Genomic DNA, 20,954 nt, shown 5'->3' with positions numbered 1-20,954 from the left:
TAGACATATGATATCAAATGACGATGAGAAACATGTTTTAAAACTGCAAAGATTGAGCACTAGAACAGGGATGCTGAATTCGTGACCTTCCTTGCATGGTAAGATTAAAAGTCCATTTACCAAATAGTGGAGTACACCATTCCATTCGTTAAAGATAGGAAGGAATTAGAATACCTTTTCACCTGGAATATTCAGGTTCGTTCTAGTTTTGCGAAAAGTCATAGTGATTAATGAACAAACTACAATTTAAAGCTCTGGACCATACAAATTGTAGGGCCATGTTTGAGAAGCGTGGGGTCAGTTTGGTATAAGTGCTCAAATCGAATTTCATCATCTGTCACCTTCCCGTAATGCGAATTTCCACAAGTGGTTGACGGAATTGGTGAGCTTCTCTGTTACGATGGCTGCGGACTAGTATTTATATAACACTCGCGGCAATTCGCAGTAACACAAGAAGCGCATTGAAACAGAGTTGTTGGGTTGGCATTTAGAAGTTTTAGAAGCACAGTGAAAGGAAAAATGAAAAGGTTTTTCAATAATACCGAAAGCAATAAGAAAGTAGATCATATAAAGATTGAGGGGAAAGTAGTTTTGAGGAAAGCATCGCTTCTGGATGCTAAAGATTTCACTGCTAGTTTTGTTGACAGAACAGCTGAGATCCTGCAGAGGAAGGTGTTCTTTCAACTGGTCAGTAGTGATCAGATAGATAATGGTAATGTACATGACCTTACTTTTCTTACATAAGTGTAGGCATGGGATGGTGACCAGTAAACAAACAATATGCATTAAGGCTTGATTCTTTTGATTTAGGTGTTAAATAGTTAAAATTGACACACTTCTTTTAAACAGTATATTAGTATATAATGTTTAAGGATGGTCCATAGTAAGTAACAATTTGTATATTCTTTTTTATATTACAGAGAGTGGCAAGGGCAAAGTTAGCCCTCATAAGGCTACCCTGGACTGGAATTTCCCAGATTTGGGAACAGTTATTAAGGATTCAGAGCACAAGATCAGTTTTGAGTGGCCCACTGACTATGGGACTCCCGGAGCTATACTAGTCACAAACAAACACATGCGAGAGTTTTATCTCAAACATGTTTGCATCAATCTTCCTGGTCAAGGAGATGTTAATTTTCTCTGTAACTCGTGGGTTTATCCTACATGGATGGCTAAGTTTTCTTCCAGTTTGAGTAGTGGACGAATCTTCTTTGCAAATAATGTACTCCCAATATTCTTCTTATCTATTTTCTATTAATATTCTAGGAATCAAAGCCCTTAATCTATAATGTTTTACCTGACGGTATCTGATATACTTTCAGTTGACAAACAATAATGGGGAAGAAATATATGTGCAGAGCTATCTCCCGAAGAAAACACCTGCAGGGCTGGTGGTTTGGAGGGATGAAGAATTGGTGAAAATGAGAGGAAATGGCACGGGAAGAAGGGAGCCGTGGGATCGTGTTTATGATTATGATATTTACAACGATCTGGGTGATGCTGAGAGCAAGAAGGAGCTCGAGAGGCCTGTTCTGGGAGGATCCCGCGAGCTCCCATATCCAAGGAGATGCAGGACTGGCCGACCCCGCACAAGAATAAGTGAGTAATTTACTTTAAAAATTAAGTTTGGAAAAATAAGTTTATTTTAACTATTTAATACTTTTAATTTAGGAATTAAATCTTAATCTTAGTATATAATGTTTAAACTGTCCTTAAATTTCGTTCTTCTCTTACAGATCATGCATTTGAGACTCGAAAGGCACAGTCCACTGTGATAGCATTTCTATATCCAGGCTTCTATATCCCGTCAGATGAGAGGTTCCCTCTAGGCAGTCTCTCTGACTTTCGAGCCCATTTCATCGGAGCTTTCTCTAAAAAAATTATTTGTGATCTTGTCACAAATCTAAATGTACTGAAGAAGCACTTCTGCAATTTGAAGGAGGTTAAAAGTCTCTACAGTAACGGACTTTCCTTGCCAACTGATGTTACGCTTAATATAGCCAAAGCAGTCGTTCCCTTTAAGATGTTGAAAGGGATCGTGGATACAAATGATCAAGCGATCCTGAAATTTCCGAAGCCCAATATCATAAACAGTAAGTAAGATTAGCTTACTTTTATATTGACATGGATTGATACATGTTTGGTCACAGAAATATAATGGTTTTATGAATATGACGTGTGATTCAGCTGATGATAATGCGTGGAAGACAGACGCAGAGTTTGCTCGTCAAACACTTGCAGGAATTAATCCAATGGCTATAAAACGTTTGGAGGTATCTAAAAACCGAAGATGTTTTTTCATTAAAGAATGTGATGAATAGACATTATGTTTCTAAAAGATTGAATATTCTTTGCGTAATGATAAAATATTGGATACAATTTAAATATTTTCAATTATTATTTGTAACGTAGTCTTGCTTTCCGCTAGTCAATTGAACTGTGAGATTCAAACCTCAGTTTCAGAACCTATTTATAGATAATGGATTCCTTGTCAATAGAAAAGGGACAAGCTCCAATAGATTATTCGGATGTATGAAACCCATCTCCTTATCCATAACACGTTGTCATTATTCGTATTTCATTGCTTTCTTGGTTCATTATACGTACTAGGAATAGTTATCATCAATGCATAATCGATATTAGGCTACTAGTCTTTTTGCTCTTAAATTGTGCAAGTTAGCTAAAACATGTGTACTCTCTCATCATTCTTGTTTTCAAAGATTATAGCGATCACATCTGTAAGAAATCTGGCCTTGAATAACATGATTTCCATCTAGCAATCAACATTGGGCAATACTAATCAGGGAAATGCTTGTACATTGATGATTGACACGCTATTTTATTGATCTGAGCGATATATTTGCCATGGCAGCGCTTTCCACCATATGGCAGTCTGAACCCACAAATTTATGGTCCACAGAAGAGTTCAATCACTGAGGAGCATTTACTTCCTTACATGGATCGACTGTCGGTGCAAAAGGTACACTATCTTTTACTCTCTACTTTCAACATTGCTTTTGCTTTGAATCATAGGGATAATAATAACAATAAATAGCCAGGGCAGCACAAGCACAATATCCATGTTGGTCATGATGGAGGATATATTGATGACAGGCTATTGAAAACCAGAAGCTGTTTATATTGGACTACTACGATGCGTACATGCCGTACGTGGGACGCATTAACAGCCTTCCTACAAGCAAAATCCACGCCACCCGTACCATATTCTTCCTTGGGCAAGATGGAACTCTGAGGCCTATTGCCATCGAGCTCTGTTTGCCTCCGACGTCGGTGGGACTTGGTGACAACCGCGTCTTCACACCTAATTATGCTGGAGAAGATAAGGGATGGCTGTGGGAGTTGGCCAAAGCTCATGTGCGATCCAACGATTCTGGTTATCACCAGCTAGTTAATCACTGGTAAGTATCAAACCACCATTAAATCTTCAACACATGAAAGTACTTAGTGCAGTCTACTTAATATGCTACGATTTCAGGCTTAGAACACATGCAGTGGTAGAGCCGTTCATCATTTCCACTCATAGAAATCTGAGCAAACTACACCCTCTTCACAAGTTACTTGCCCCTCACTTTCGCAACACCATGGACATCAATCGTGCAGCTCGTGAAAGCCTGATTAATGCAGATGGCATCATCGAGAGATGTTTCAGTCCAGGCAAGTTTGCAATGGAAATCTCTTCCAAAGCATACATCGACTGGAAATTCAATGAGCAAGGTCTGCCAGCTGATCTGAAAAGAAGGTATGTTATGAACAAAATATATTGTATTCAATTGAAATTCATGTTCAAACGAGGATAGAGATACTGATGCTGCCAGCATACCCGTGGCAGGGGCATTGCCAGAGACAACAAAGCAGGTGGAGTGGACCTGGTGATCAAAGATTATCCATATGCGGTTGACGGGCTTGAAATATGGGATGCCTTGAAATCATGGGTGTCTAATTACTTGTCACTTTATTACAGCGATGATGGGAGTGTGGAAAGTGATGAAGAATTGAGAGGTTGGTGGAAAGAGATAATAGAAGTTGGTCACGGGGACAAGAAGCTGCAGACAGCAGAGGATGTAGCTGGGTGGTACAAGATGAAGAGCTTGAGTGATCTGAAGGAAGCAGTCACCACGCTAATCTGGATTGCCTCTGCTCACCATGCAGCGGTGAACTTCAGCCAGTATGACTACGCTGGATTCATGCCCAATCTCCCCAGTACCACGCGAAAGCTTGTTCCACAGAAAGGGTCAGACGAGTATTCCAAATTACTCAAGGACCCAGAGGCCTATTTTCTCAAGACTCTTACGGACCCTACCACAGCCACTACTACCATGGCTGTCTTGGAAATCTTGTCTCGCCATTCCACCGACGAGGTTTACTTGGGGCAGGGTTCTAGCAAAGAATGGGTTGACGACAATAGAGTTTCCCAAGCCTATCAGAAATTTCAGCAGAACCTGCTGGCCATCGAGAAAAATATCATGGCTAGGAATGAGGATCCAAACCTTAAAAACCGATGTGGTGCCGCAATGCTTCCTTACACGCTACTGTTTCCAAGCACTTCAGATAATACCAAGGTTGGTGGTCTCACCTTCAAGGGAATTCCTAACAGCATCAGTATATGACAGAGCTGAAGAGGACTTTACTATTCTATTTATGTTTGTATGTGTGCTTTTTGAGGGACCGATCCCACTTTTATGTTTTGTTTGACTCAAAACAAAACTATGCATCTAAGTATCAATAGTTGGTGTGGTGCTTATATATGAAGAAATAATATTAAATATTATGTTGTATTTAGTATTTGGTTGTGTCATGATGAGTATATTGCAATTACATCTATAATAATATTAAAAATGTTTAAAGCTTTAATATTCTTTCATTATTCTTTAATTTTAAAATTTAATGATCTCATGAAATACAATCATATTGGATATGCGAGCATTCTCAATGTTTGATTTTGTTTCAATTTTAAGAATGTTACAATATCATTTTATTTTAATTAATTTTGTAGGTAATTTCTTTTTGCTAGCAATATTTTTAAGTAAGAATCTTTGTTTTAATTATTTTGAGAGAGCTATCATTTATAACTAATCATAAAATATGCATATAAGAAACACGGTGGGATACACCACATCTGTGTAAAACTTTGAATGCTAACTATATATTAAGATAATTAAGCTTTTGATATGTCAAGATGACTCGATGGTTAACTCTACACAAGTTTTCTTTTAGATCTCTATTTATACTTTATACTTCGTGTTGCGCTAGCTTATGGTGAAATCTTACATGGTCAAAACTTTGATAGATTGGGTCAAACAATAATTGCAAATAATACTAGTATAAATGTGAGCTTGGATATTGCACACACTTAGCCTACATAAGAAGTCATATTTAGCCATACGGGTGACTATATTTTATATAGATATGACCATTAACAACACCATCAATGATCAGTGACACTACCTTTGGGGACCTAGATAAACATGTTATCATGGATAGAGAAATCTATTCAGGATTGAAAAATGGCCAAAGAAATAATTAATTACTTAAAAGATCCATCCCTTTTGAGATAGACTATTAAGAATATTATAAGATATTGTATCAAAATACTAAATGAGTTACAAGATTTTCTAATTTCTAACTTGTATTGTAAAGGAAATCAGATGGCAGATTTTCTTACAAATAAAGGTGTCACATCCCATCATTCTTTGAGTTGGGATTATGTGGACCACATCCAACCATGCATGGGCTAGCATCTAAGGAACGGTGTTAATGGGTGACATTTTAAGGCTTAATTTTCTCCTATTTCTTTGATATGTGTTAAAGCTCGATGCCAGAAAGGTCTCATTTTTTAGGTTGCATATGATTTTATTATATTTTTGAGCATCCTTTCTTGGTGTGACTCTACAGACATGCCTTATTCAAACTATGGAAGGAGATAGGAACATAATGAAACCACTCATTTACAAGAAATGACAAAATATAAAAATTATGTGGAGAACCATTTCTATTGCAGGCTTAACCACTTATATGAAAACTCTCCATAGACTAAAACATTTGAGGATAGGTGGAGGAAAAAGCATTGCAAGTCAATGAAATAAAATTGGTGATCAATGAGGACATGATCTCTATTTTCTCCAATGTACAATGTAATTCCATTAAAGTCTATAAGGAGAAAAAATCACTTTAGAGGTAGTAAACGTTTTCTTTCTCCCTAGTGAAAGAGAAAAAACCAGCAAAACTACTAATAGGGATTTTCTTTCTCTACTCGAGCCATGGGTGATTTTTTGTGAGATGATAATGTAGTATGAGACTTTGGATGGAAACTTTGGAAGCTTTTTTGGTTACCATTTCATTAGTCTCAATCATTTTCATCTTGATAAAAATATTTTCCTTTTTTTTTCTTAATATCTTGCTTCCTTTATAAATTATAGTATGGTGAATCATAAGAAAAGATCCTCTACACATATTTCACTCAAGGGGAAGATTTTAGTTATTGTGGAATGAAATAAAGCCCTATATGTTGAAAAAAATCCACGTACATAATCTAGCCTAAAATTTGAAGTCACTATTAGGATTCACTATGATGAATTAGGACTCACAAACCTTGATTAGAGGAACATGGTCAGCAAATTGAACATGACATTGTATGGACTCAAACAAGCACCATGACCATGGTTTGAAATGTTGAATTCATATTTAGTTGCAAGGCTTCCATCTAATCCAAAGGAGACAAACATGACTATCTTGAAGTTGATACTTGAATATCTGAAAGGAATTGAAGATTTTGGTCAATGGTGTAAGAAAGCTGATCAATTTAATTTTAAGTTCTACACATTATAATTGGACTGATAAGGTCGATGATAGAAAAGTGCAAGTGGTGGAGCTTTCCTTTTAGGAGAAAGATTGAGTGCATGGATAAGAAGGAAATAAATTTTTATTTCACAATCTACTACTAAAGTTGAGTATGTTACTATTGCAATCAAGTGGTAAAATATTGTATGGATGAATGTTCATGTTAATATTTATTGTTAGAACACTAGTGCAATAAATATATGAAACAATCTAGTGATGTATTCAAATAAAAAACATATATCAATCAAGTATCATTACTTGAGGGATAAAGTATAAGATAAATAAGGCTTAAATATGTGATGTCTAAAGAAAAAATTATGGACATATTTACTAGGTCATTGCTTAAGGATTCTTTTGGGTACTTAAGAGTTAAACTAGGGATTACACCCTTATCCAAAATCTACTGGGTGAAGATGTATATTGGATTTATTCATTGATGAACATAAATATATTTTTGGAGTTGATGCAAGAGTTCATACTTTGGGAACATTTTTAAAGTTGTGAAGATGACTATGATGAAACTAATGTAAATTGTACATGAAATATACAAGAATAACTTCAAGGTTTTGTAAGTTTGACATTGGAACTTATAATGACCTTTCTTATTGGTTTTGAAGGAAAGAGATTGAGTAAAAGAGGATATCATTAGAATAATATAAACAAGGAATGAATCTATAAAGAAGAGAAACATATCAAAGAAGAGAATTGAATAGAAAGAGAATGGAAGCCTCTCCTCAACCCTAATTTCTAAAAGGAATTATCCGAATTGGTTAAACACAAGAAAGTTTTCAATGTAGAAATCGATAAATTGATGGAAATTAGGGAGAAAGGAGGTTATATAATCTTTCTATTATGGGCGAGTATCTACTCAAATTCTAAAATAGATAAAAGACAAATACTAACCTTGAATCTAGAAAAAGTTATTTTCTGATGTCTATATGTGGTTTCTAGAAAATCTACAACCTTTTATGGACTAGAAATGTCGACATGGAGAAATCCTAGAAATATTTTATCTTTTTGAATGAAGGTTGACCTTAACCCTTTTGGTGAGACACAATCTTACCCTGGGCACAATTATACCCTAAAAAGTCAATCTTGACCTGCACTTCTCTAGCAATTTTTTTCATAGATCTTGCAAGTTTGATGAAAAGGGTATCCAAGTCTTCTCTATGATTTGTTATTCCACACCTATATTTACAAGAAAAATGGTTTTTTTGTTGGATGGGGGGTTTACCTCAATCAAACCCTTGCAATTTGGAATTAACCTTGAAATATAATAGAAACAATATATATGCATAAACAAAGTAAATGGAATTATCCACCTTGCTTATGTGGAAATCCTTGTAGAGGATTCAAGTCCTTGAATCCAAAAGTAAAAATGCTCAAAATATATGTAGAAATTTATGTAGGATGTCTTAATCAATTTGATTAGATCTTCAACTCCAATCTTGAATGTATCTTTGCATAGAAGAAGGATTGGATGAATGTGGATAGAGAAAACTTCAAAAAGAGGGCTCCATGGAGATTGAATCCTTCAATTACTAACAATGAATCTCCTTGATGTATTGGATACTTGAACACTTGAATGCTTGATAGAACTTTAATTCAACGAATAATGAATATAGAAAGGTAATAGTTCACCCAATATCAAAATGCATGTTCTTTCTTAGAGAAAATTAAGAGAAGGAGGCTTCCTTATATAGAGATCTAGGGCACTAACTCCTAGAGAAGCTTGACATATGAGCACTAAATCTCATTTAGTATTAACACACAGGAATAGACCTAGACTAAATGTAATTTAAGAGTCTACCATTCCGAATAGTGGGAAACAATCAAGTCCATGAAAATACTCATTCAAGGCACTTGACATGACCCCAAACCACTTATTCGGATGGCTAAATGCTCTTAACATGGAAGTGCTTCTATTTTAAGATGATACATTAAGCCCCCACTTTAGTAAGATTATGGAATCAATGCAAACTCTTGGTAAAGTATATTATAATGAAAAGATAATCTTATTAAAATCAAAGGGACAAAGAAATCCTAAAGCCCCTAGAGACGTAATTCTTCATCATGTCCAAGGACAACATAAGAGAGACATCTCTAGAAAAAGAGAAAAAGAAAAAGAGTGTGATTATCTTGCCCAATGAGAACTTATGTCCCATTGTGAACCAAACAAATAAACTGCACAACTAGAAAAATGGAATTGAACTACCTACTAAATGTGACTACTCACTAGTCAATGCATCAAGGATTCACTATTAAGAATATTCTATTCTATAAGAGTAAAATCAAAAGAGATCAAATATTAAGGACACATTTGACCTTAAGGATCAATAATATTTAAAATTGGAGGGATAAAGGGATCCTAAAACAAAAGTCCATGATTTAAGGATTATTCACTAATTTGGAAAGGGGGAAAAATTATCTTGAAAAATAATATATGTGTATTCAAATGTGTGTGTGTGTGTGTGTGTGTGTGCGTGCGCGCGCACATGCAATAACTGAGAAAAGCATATGCCCCCATGTTAACACTTTAACAAGAGCAATGACTTTGATAGAAACATAAATAATTCCACTAATTACAATTCCACTATGACATGCCCCTAGACAAAGACAAGTCAAGGGAAATATCACATAAGCATACATAGAAGACAAAAGGGATCTACCTACTATGGGGTCAGTATGATCGTAAGATTTTACATACACACACACACACACACATTACTACAAATAAATTGACATCATTCTCTAAAGAAAGTAGAACTACAATCACAAATGAGGAAAGATAATATAAGAAAATACAAAGAAGAATCCTTTCATACCATAACCTAGAGACCAAAAAGAATCAATGCTACCAAGTAGCGAATCTAAGAAAATTATAGAAGGAAATATGTACGAAAATAGAACAAGTACAACATAACATGAAACAACATATGGAAGAATAAAGATACATATATAGAGGAATAATACAATAGGTTTGATTCTTTTATTACCTTGCACCAATGAAGCAAAAAAGATCATATAAAAGAATCTAACAACATTTAGAAAATATATTACAGGAGAAGTATGTAACGCCCCGCCAAGGGATCCAAAAGAATTAAGCTAAAGTTTCACTAAGTTTGCTAAACATTTTTTTTTTAAAGTAAGAAAGTATGACATACACATCAAACAAATAGTAGCGGAAGAAATAACATGTAATCATCGACAAACATACATTGCAAGTTACATTTCTTAAAGATCCCAAGACGTTGAGTCACGTTTAAATTTAATTAATTCTAAGTCTAACAACTATCACATACATATAAAAGAATAATCAGAAACTCCAATGTCCATAACATACATTTGTTCCGAATGCTCCTTGGCAAATTAATTCGGAATGCTCATTCATCCACTGTACATGTCACAGGGTATGAAAGGCTTAAAAGAATATACATATGTAAAGATCAAGATACAACATCCTCAAATCCATGATACAAAGTACAGTAAAAATATATGAAACTATTCACCATACATGATACATCCATACATCCATAATGATAAAACATCTATCATAAAATCTAACCATCCATCATACTAATCCAAGAACATAGTGTAGGTAAATGCCAATCACGAAATCTCCAACCACGGTGACCATGGAACGGATCTCAATGGTAAGAGTAAAAGCACTACCACCCGACCACGTGGAACCTAAATGGTCCACTCCCACTACGCTGAGGAGATAGTCTCAAGTCCCAAATAGGATAACAAAACCTATAATCATAAATACTCTCTAAGTCCAGGAAATCCTATAAGTATACTAACTCAAGGGTTCGTAAAAAGATCAACATCTAAATCCCAGAGGTACCACAAGACACGTAGGAAACCTAATATGCAAGCGAGAAAGTGTCATCGCAAAAGTCATGTAGAAGTTACCCGAGCAATCCCTTAGGAATCCCGGGTCCCTACTGATCCTGCAGCCACTAGTATCCTCTCGTACTGATGAGGCATACTATGGAATGCAAGGTCGTAACCAAGCATCCTCTCTACCCCATCCTAGTCTGTACTAGCACTCATGGCATGGGAGAGAACATACAATTATCTTGTTAGGTTCATTTTCTCTCATTTAGTGTAAATGTTTTCACTTATTAAAAATGACTTACAATGGGTTTCTCAAGGCAGCCTCTTAGGGCTCCGACCCCCATTGCAAGCCACTTCCCGACTCTACACATAGATAACCTACCCTAGCTCATGAACTCGTAAAATAAAGAATCATAATAAAACCATCTCAGTCCTATACGAGCAACTGAAAAAACATCATAAAAAGATAATCCACAAATTATATCAGTTCTTCATGAGCAATAGATAACATCAAATAGTAATCATGTAATCACGACAGTTCTCTATCAGCAACTGAAGGCATCAATGATAAGTCACAAAATCCAATGGTTCTCTAATGAGCAACCAGAAAGTAATACAGGTATAACTGATCGAGACTCAGAAATGGTTATCAAATATAACTGATCGAGACTCAAAAATGGTTAAGTTAGGTATTCTCAAATACATACACCTCAACTTAACACAAGGAAACTGGAAAGCAATAACAAACCGTAACACAATCATGTCATAGAGCACTTCATCACATTACCTTGGTCGGGTTAAGAAAGATCGAAACTAATTCATCATGACATCACATTCACAACCCTCGAGCCTCTGGTAACAACCTAAACTGGTCGACGCTAAACCGACCCCAAAAGATTCAAAGTACAAAGACAACATCAAAGTCTCAGGGATTGGATCTGAAAGAATATTATTTGAGTTAAGGTAAGGTTTATGTTTCAGTTTAATGTCGAATTCAAGTAACAAAGTTTTCATATTTACCCCCTTTACGATTAACCCTTTCTATAATAACTTCCATTAAGTCAATCTTCCAAATCTACTATCTAATCAGATAGTATTCATTATTAATTAACTTTAATTCAACTAATTTTAGTTAAAGTAATCAATAATCATTTGATCTAATTACTTATTTTAATCTATCCATTAATTGTTAAATTATTAATATTTAACCAAAATTATCAATAATTTAATATTTACCATTTATGTGAAATACATTTAATATTTATTATTTAAGTATTAATAAAATAAAAATTTTATTAAATAAAAATATATAATAATTTTATTAATTAAAAATTTTAATTAATAATAAAAAATCATTTTTGTAAATAATATATTAAAGAAAAATGAATTAAAAAACTATATATAATTTTTTTTAAAAAATAATAATAAAAAAAAATAAAAATAAAATAAAAATCAAACTCATTATTATAAAACCGTCGGCTTATACAAGCCGATGGCCTGTCGCAGTCCTGCGGACGCAGGGCCTGCGGCAGCAGGTACGTCGTACCTGCTGTCGCAGTACCTACGACGCAGGTCTGTCAGCTAAGCCGACCGTGGGGGGTGGGCACGGGGTAATTCCCTCCCCCCCCACAAACTTATAAAAATTATTATATTTAATTTTTTTTTAAAAAAAGGGGTACAATCAATAGATATATAAACATTTTTTTTAAAACTATATATATATATTAAAATAATTAATTAATTTTATTTTTTTTAATATATATATATATATATATGCCTTGAAAGATTGTTTCCTCCTCTATCTGGACATAGAAAATATAGTCATTCATCCAAACGTTTAATCTAGAATCTCGGTATTAAATTCAACCCTTCCCATTTAAATCTCATGTATAAAGAAGTTTATAAACAAGTAACTGATAAATACCAATATCGTAATGTTTAAGTATTCTTCACAAGAAATTTCAGATTTACAAACCCCAGACACGAAGAAGACAGGAAAGGATAATTGCGTATTAAATCGATAATCGAAAACACAAGACCCTACCTGATCTTGATGCTATTATGCAATCTCCAGGAACTGTAAAAGAATTCGCTCCTCTCAATAACCTTCCTCTGGAAAACTTTCTTGGTATCAGCTTTCTGAAATTCACTTCCAAAATTGTCTCCCCCCAAAAATTCTCGTCCAACTTCGTATCCCACAAAAATGAACCTCCAAAGTTGTGATAAGCAAATTCTCCTCAATTTGGGGCACTAATTGTGCGTTTACCCGAGAAGACTCTTTGCACAACTCAGTTAACTCTAAATTGACTTTTATTATCTTTTCTTATTCTTTTGCATTCAACTTTCATGCACATTAAGTTGAATTATTAAATAACTTTATTTAAAATTTCACTTGACTTCAATTCTTAATTAATTTATTACTTTAAATCTTATGTGCACTTTTAAGAAATTAAAATAACATTATTAATTTTTATAATTTAATCTTTTAATTTAATTCTTATATTTAACTCATGTTTAGATCATGCGATCTAGAATTCTTAATAAATTAATATCTTTCAACTTTTTAATTTATTTTAGAATTTAATTGATAACATATTTAATTAATTTAAATAACAATAATATTTAGCATTTATTTAAAAATTAACTCCAAATATATTATTATTAAATTAAATAAATATTATCTTGTTCTAAATATATCTTCAACTTTAATTTCCAACTTTAATTATTTTATTTAATTAATTAATTAATTAATTAAATATAAAGATATCATAATAATTCCTTATTAAATTAAATCATTAATTAGTCTTTTTAATTAGACTTAATTAATAGAAAATACACCAAGGACTCATAAAGCAACATACGAAAACCCATCATAGAAAATACATACCAAATCAAACAAAAGGGTTATAATCACAAAATTACATCATTTGATGCATTCGGAGGGTACTTAACTCAGATACTTGTCCTAATTATCAATTAGGACAATTGGCTAAAGGGTTTAGGATTGGACTTAAGAGTTTATCTCCCCTCTCTTACCATTGAGACAGTGCGATAGGGTACGCTCATCTTGACAATTTAGGGAAGTCGATACCCGGTACCTGCAACCTACATAAAATCCACGCATGTACAAACACAACATTCTAAGCTAAACAGGCAATGGCGGGAAGTGGTGCATCGTGTAGATCCCGACTAGCAGGTGACTACGACTCCCTTCCTTAACCATATCAGAAACACCATACATAAATAAAACAACACGCACACCATACACATGCAGTATGGGGTAAGTATCGATAAGAGGCACATGAAATAATAAGCCATCTAACTAATCATCATCGATAACTAAAACCATTGAATAATCATCATACATGCACGAAATATAGAGTACCAAGTAATCTCATCATATAATAAACTGAGTGTAAACATCCTCTGATAATCTCTAAAATAATGATACTGCTCATCAAACATAAATTGGCCTAAAAGAGTTTGGCAATCATATCATAAATGTAGCTCGAAAAATGTAAACTAGGGGCAGGCACTACAAAGTATAGTACAACAAACAAATAGATGTCAAAGACTACCATGAAGAACTAGCTAATCAAGTGTGCGGTCTACTCTCCCCATCTAATATTTAATCATTTAGGGAAGGTGGGCAACTCACAAAAGGGACTATATCCAACACAGTAGGAATAATTGCCAGCTCCAACAATGATCCTCTTAAGAATCACAATATTAAATACTAGGTGTAAGTGTTAATTATGAGGAAAGAATATTAAGTAAATCAACATCAATGTCAATAGCTTCATATTCATCATTAACATCATCAATATCATCAAGAGTATCTCCATCATCTAAATGAATCAAAATAGGATCTAAGATACAAATAGAGTCATCAAAATCATGTAACTTACCATCATTGTTAGTAACAACTTCTTCTAAGACATGATGAATAGTGGTACATATTTTTGAATAATAGAATTACAAGATTTAGCTTGAGCATGATGCTTTTTATAGTGTTCATTAGCAGATTGGTTATGTTTTTCTTTACTGGAAATTTTGGCAAGAGTTACGAGGAACAATTATAGGATCCTTGATAGGTTCTATAGGAGGATTAATGCTATTGCTAGCAGACTAGCAAGCAACAAGAGAAGCTTGATTAAGAGTTATAGAGGCCATAGATAAAGGAGGTATAGAAGGTGTAGAGAAAAGACTACACTTAAGATCCTTAGGAGGTAAGCTTAACTCAAGAATATTCTATTGCTTATAGACTTTATATAAATGAAAAAGATGATCAAGTTGATCAAGACATGAATTTAGTAATGAAGGCCAATATAAGTCAACAGTAGCAACATCCTTAGGCCTACAAGTATGGTATAAACTACATATGATTAACCATCTTCACTTCATCATCATAAATAAACTTAAGACATTTATGAATAGGTGAAGCAAAAACATGGATGAAATTTAACCATGGTAAACCAATCTTAACTTAGAATTGATTAGAGTAGGAACAATAACAAAGGTGGTGTTCACAATCTTTCCACAAAGTGCAACTGGTAAATCAATAGAATCAAATTATCAATAAATAAAACCATTACAAGTTTGAATCAATACATCTAATTTATCATAAAAAATCATGTTACAAACTTTTCATTAAATAAGGAGTTAGGATATATAAGACAACTACAAGTAGGTATCTCATCAATCTTAGCATAAATATAAAGGGGACCATTAGGAGCTTTAATAGTCTCTGAATCATCTAAGGTAATCAAAAGTTCCTGAAGTCATTTTTTCTCAAGTTGTTGTTGAGGTTTAGGTTGAGGCTTCAATTTAGGATTAGGTTTCAATTGAGGTGAAGCTAAAACTTGAGATTGAAGTGAAGGTTGAGACTGGGGTGGAGATATAGATTGAACCACATGCTCCACTTGATCAACCACATGGTTAAGATCATCCATCTTTGAATCATACACAATATCCATAGAAGATGGTTGAGCAATAGTATTATTATCATGTGTAGGTAAAGGATGTATAGACTTACAAATTTTAATTAGGAGGAGAAACATACTTATTCCCACTATCATCAAAATTATTAACAGAAAAATCATTAGAATCAATTAATTCCCGAACCTTATGTTTTAAAGAATAACATTTCTCATTATAATGACCATTCTAGTGATGATATTAACAAAAATATTTTGGAACAAAAGATTTAGCCACCATTGTAGCAATTAAGGGAGGTTGAATAAAAGGTAAAGTAATCATATTAGCAGTTAATAGCCTATTCATAATAGAATATAAAGATTTAGAGAGAGGAGTAAATGTACAATTCAATTGAAAAGCAGTGGATATAGAAGTGGCATTGTGAGATGCAACAACTTGATTAGAAATTGTATTTTCTTGTTTACTTATCTTGACATAGTTGTTAAATTTTTTAAATTTATTTGGATTAGGAGCAATATAATTTTTGTCAACAAGAACAAGAGCAATTGGTAGTAGTGCTCTCAAATTGACTCACTTGTAATTGATAACGATGGAGCATGGCACAAACTTGTTGAAAATAAGTAAATTTAGTAAGCAATATCTTATCTCGAATATTTTTTTACAATTTTGAAATAAACATACATTGAAAATCAATATTGGGAACAAGAATGGAAATTTGAGCATGCAAATGCTTAAATCTACCATTAAATTCAGTCAATTTTTCTTTAGATTTTTGTTTACAATGCATCAAATTAGTCAAAGAGACATGTAGGCCAATGTTGTTTTGAAATTTTTGAATAAAAGTATTGACAAGTTGAGGAAATGAATGAATAGAATAAGGAGTCAAAGAACAAAACCATTGCGACACCCTGTCACAAAATTTTTGAACAAACTACTTCGCTAAAATACTATGATCATGAGCATAATCACTACAAAGGATTTGAAATATTTTAACACGATGAACATGGTCTCCCTTACAATTATAATTCTCAAGATGAGGCATATCATCTTTCTAAGGAATGGAAGTATGAATAATATCCTGAGACAAAGGACTTCCCATGTCACAAGTAGGGATACTAAACTTTTTTTGAGGTAAAGATACAAGTTGTTATTGTAAAGATGACATAGTTTGAGCCAAACTGATAATTGTAGAATTTGAAATATTTTAACACGATGAACATGGTCTCTCTTACAATTATAATTCTCAAGATGAGGCATATCATCTTTCTAAGGAATGAAAGTATGAGTAATATCCTAAGACAAAGGACTTCCCATGTCACAAGTAGGGATACTAAACTTGTTTTGAGGTAAAGATACAAGTTGTTATTGTAAAGATGACATAGTTTGAGCCAAACTGATAATTGTAGAATCACGAGAAAAAATAGGAGGAATAGCAACATTATATACACTAAGTAAAGTGTAAGAAGCTACAGGAATAGAAGATACAATTGGAGGAACACTAGGGATGACAATTGGTAGAGGAATAGAATAAGTAAAAGGAACATTATGATAAGAAGGTTGTGAAATAAGAAGGGACATAAGAGGAACACTCATAGGAATAGAGGGAACCATCATAAGCAACAAAGAAGGAGTGTAAGAAGGAACACTAGGAAGAGAAATAGAAGAAGGTTCTACATAAGTGACAAGAGGAAACAACCCTAAATCTTGAGCTTCTTGAGCTAAAGGTTTAACATTGAAATACGTAAGGTTAGTAATACCATTTAATAAATTAACATCTTGGTTACTAGCATGAAGAACTTTCTTAAGAGCCTCTATAGCTTGAATAGAATCTTGATTACAATTTTCTTGAAGAGGCCAATTACCCATTTTATCAAGTTCATTTGAAAGTTTTTGGACTTGTTTAAGAGGAACTCTTAAAGAATCATCCTCATCATGAGATGAATGAGAAGAGTTTTGATCCATAAGAGGATTAGAATCAAGAAGAATCAAAGTTTCATTGGGAATCCTAAGGAAAGGAGAAGAAGACTCAAGCTCAAAGGAACCCATAAATCTACAACTACATCTAACCCTAAGATTAGAAGTAGGACTAGAAATAATAAATCTCACAAAACAATGCAAAGAAAATAAACTAAAGTAAGAAAGCATAAAACAATTATATTTTTGAATTTAGAATGGAAGACCATAAACTAAATCTAATCTTAATGCAAGAAAAGACCTAATGAATGAAAGGAAATATAACACCACAACGCACAATAGGGCATCTAATTCCACAAAGGAAAAGAGGGCAAGCATGTTAAGTTTTCCAAAATGGATACTGATGGTGAACACACAAGATAATATAAAGGGAAATTAAAAACACAATACGACATCTAATTCCACAAAAGAGAGGGGATAAGTGTGTCGAGTTCAGCAAATTGAAAATAAATAACATGAAAATATCTTCTCAACCCTTATTTCAAAAAGGAATGATCCAAATTCATTAAGTACAATAAAGTATTCAATGTAGAAATGGATCAAGTGATGAAAAATGTAGAGAAAGGAGGTTATATGATCTTTCTATTGTGGGAGAGTATATGCTTAAATCCTGAAATAGATAAAAGACAAATACTAAACTTGAATCTAAAAAAAATTATTTTCTAATGTTTATATGTAGTTTTTCAAAAATTTGCAACCAATTTTGGACGAGAAATGTTGAGACAGAGAAAACCCAGAAATATTTTTTCTTTTCAAGGGAGGTTGACCTTGACCCTATTGGTGGGGCATATTCTTACCCCAAGGAACAATTGTACCCCAAAAAGTCAACCTTGACCTACACTGCTTTGACACAAATTTTATTCACGGATCTCGCAGGTTTGATGGAAAGGGTATCCAAATCTACTCTTCAATTCGTTGTTTCGCACCTGCATTTGCAAGAAAAATGATTTATTTTTTGGATGGGGAGTTTTCCTTTATCAAACCCCAGTTTGAAATTAATGTTGAAATATATATATATATATACACACACACATATATATATATATACATATATATATATATACATATATATATATACATATATATATATACATACATATATATATATACATATACATATATATATATACATATATATGTATATATATGTATATATATATTTATATGTATATATATATGTATATATGTATATATACATATATACATACATATATATACATATACATATATATATGTATATGTATATATATATATATGTATATATATATGCTATATATGTATATATATATATATATGCATAAAAAAGTAAATGGTATATATATATGTACATATATATATATATATATATGTATATATATATATATATGTACATATATATACATATATATATATATATATATATATATATATATATGTACATATATATACATATATATATATATATATATATATATATATATATATATATATATATATATATATATATATATATATATATATATATATATATATATATATATATATATATATATATATATATATATATATATATATATATATATATATATGCATAAAAAAAGTAAATGGTACATTCACCTTACTTGTGTGGAAATCCTTGTGGAGGAGTTGAATCCTTGAATCCATAAGTACGGATGCTCCAAATTTATGTATGATGTCTAAAATAAATTTTAGTAGATCCTCAAGACCAATCTTGAATGTATCTTTTCATAGAAGAAGACATGGATGAATATGGATATAGAAATATCCAACAAGAGGACTCTTCAAAGATGAAATATTCTATATTACAATCCTTCAATTTAGAGATTAAATCCTCCAGTTTAATACTTGGTTGTGTTTTGATGAGTATATTACAATTACATCTATAATAATATTAATTATATTTACTTGAATTTGTTTTTATTTATAGTTTTATGCATATTCTTTTATTATTCTTTTATGTTTAAATAAAATGATCTTATGAAATACAACCATATTCGATATGTGAGCATTCTCAATGTTTGATTTTATTCATAATTTAAGAAAGCTACAATATCATTTTATTTTAATTATTTTCGTAGGTAATTTCTTTTTTATAGCAATATTTTTAAGTGACAATCTTTGCTTTAATTATTTTTTGAGAGCCATCATTTATAACTAACCATAAAATATTCATATAAAAAACACAGTGGGATACACCACATCGGTGTAAAACTTTAAATGCTAACTATATATAGATTTAAGATCATTAAGCTTTTGATATATCAAGATGACTCGATGGTTAGCTCTATAGAAGTTTTCTTTTAGATCTTTATTTATTCTTTACACTTTGTGTTGTGATAGCTTATCATGAAATCTTACATGGTCAAAGCTTTAATAGATTGGGTCAAAGAATAATTGCAAATAATACTAGTATATATGTGAGCTTAGATGTAGCACACACTTAGCCTACATAAGAAGTCAACTTTAGCCATATTGGTGACTATATTTTTTATATATATGACGATTAAAAACACCATCAATGATCAATGACACTTCCTTTGGGGACCTAGATAAACATGTTATCATGGATAGATGAAGCTTTTTGGGATTGAAAAATGGCCAAAGAAATAATTAATTACTTAAAAGATCCATCCCCTTTGGGATAGACTATTAAGAATATTATAAGATATTGTATCAAAATACTAAATGAGTAACAAGATTTTCTAATTTCTAACATTTACTGTAAAGGAAATCGGGTGGCAAATTTTCTTACAAATAAAGGTGTCACATCCCATCATTCTTTGAGATGGGATTACGTGGACCACATCCGAACATGCATGAGCTAGCATCTAAGGAATGGTGTTAATGGGTGACATTTTAAGGCTTAATTTTATCCCATTTCTTTGATATGTGTGAAAACATGATGCTAGAAAGGTCTCATTTTTGAAGTTGCATATGATTTTATTTTATTTTTCAGCATCCTTTCTTGGTGTGATTCTATAGAAATGCCTTATTCAAACTATGGAAGGAGATAGGAACATAGTGAAACCACTCATTTATGAGAACTAGCAAAGTATAGAGATTATGTGGAGAGCCATTTCTAATGCAAGCTTAACCACTTATATGAAAAATCTCCATAAACTAAGGCATTTGAGAATAGATGGAGGATAAAGCATTGCAAGTCAATGAAATCAAATTGTTGATCACTGAGGCTTGATCCTATTCTCTCCAATGTGTAAAGTAATTCAATTATATAAAGAGAAAAAATCACTTTAGAGGTAGTAGACATTTTCATTCTCCCTAGTGAAAGAGAAAAAGCTAGCAAAACTACTAATAAGGATTTTTAGCACCTTTCTCTACTCAAG

At 32.5% G+C, this 20,954-nt stretch overlaps 1 protein-coding gene across 1 annotated transcript; it reads left to right on the top strand.

The window, feature by feature from the left end:
* The first annotated feature begins 430 nt into the window (after positions 1-430).
* Positions 431-4,803, top strand: LOC149570950 (linoleate 9S-lipoxygenase 6-like). Its single transcript, XM_089812504.1, has 9 exons — positions 431-712; positions 921-1,222; positions 1,359-1,599; positions 1,737-2,093; positions 2,188-2,273; positions 2,873-2,980; positions 3,115-3,419; positions 3,497-3,760; positions 3,851-4,803. The coding sequence occupies exons 1-9, from the start codon at positions 520-522 to the stop codon at positions 4,626-4,628; spliced, it is 2,634 nt and encodes an 877-aa protein (XP_089668630.1). The 5' UTR covers positions 431-519; the 3' UTR covers positions 4,629-4,803.
* The last annotated feature ends 16,151 nt before the right edge of the window (positions 4,804-20,954 follow it).

The sequence above is a fragment of the Cupressus sempervirens genome, chromosome 2, assembly GCF_028749045.1.
Source record: "Cupressus sempervirens isolate cs-2001-9-10 chromosome 2, ASM2874904v1, whole genome shotgun sequence".
NCBI lineage: Eukaryota > Viridiplantae > Streptophyta > Pinopsida > Cupressales > Cupressaceae > Cupressus > Cupressus sempervirens.
This window is presented reverse-complemented; position numbering and strand designations above follow the sequence as displayed.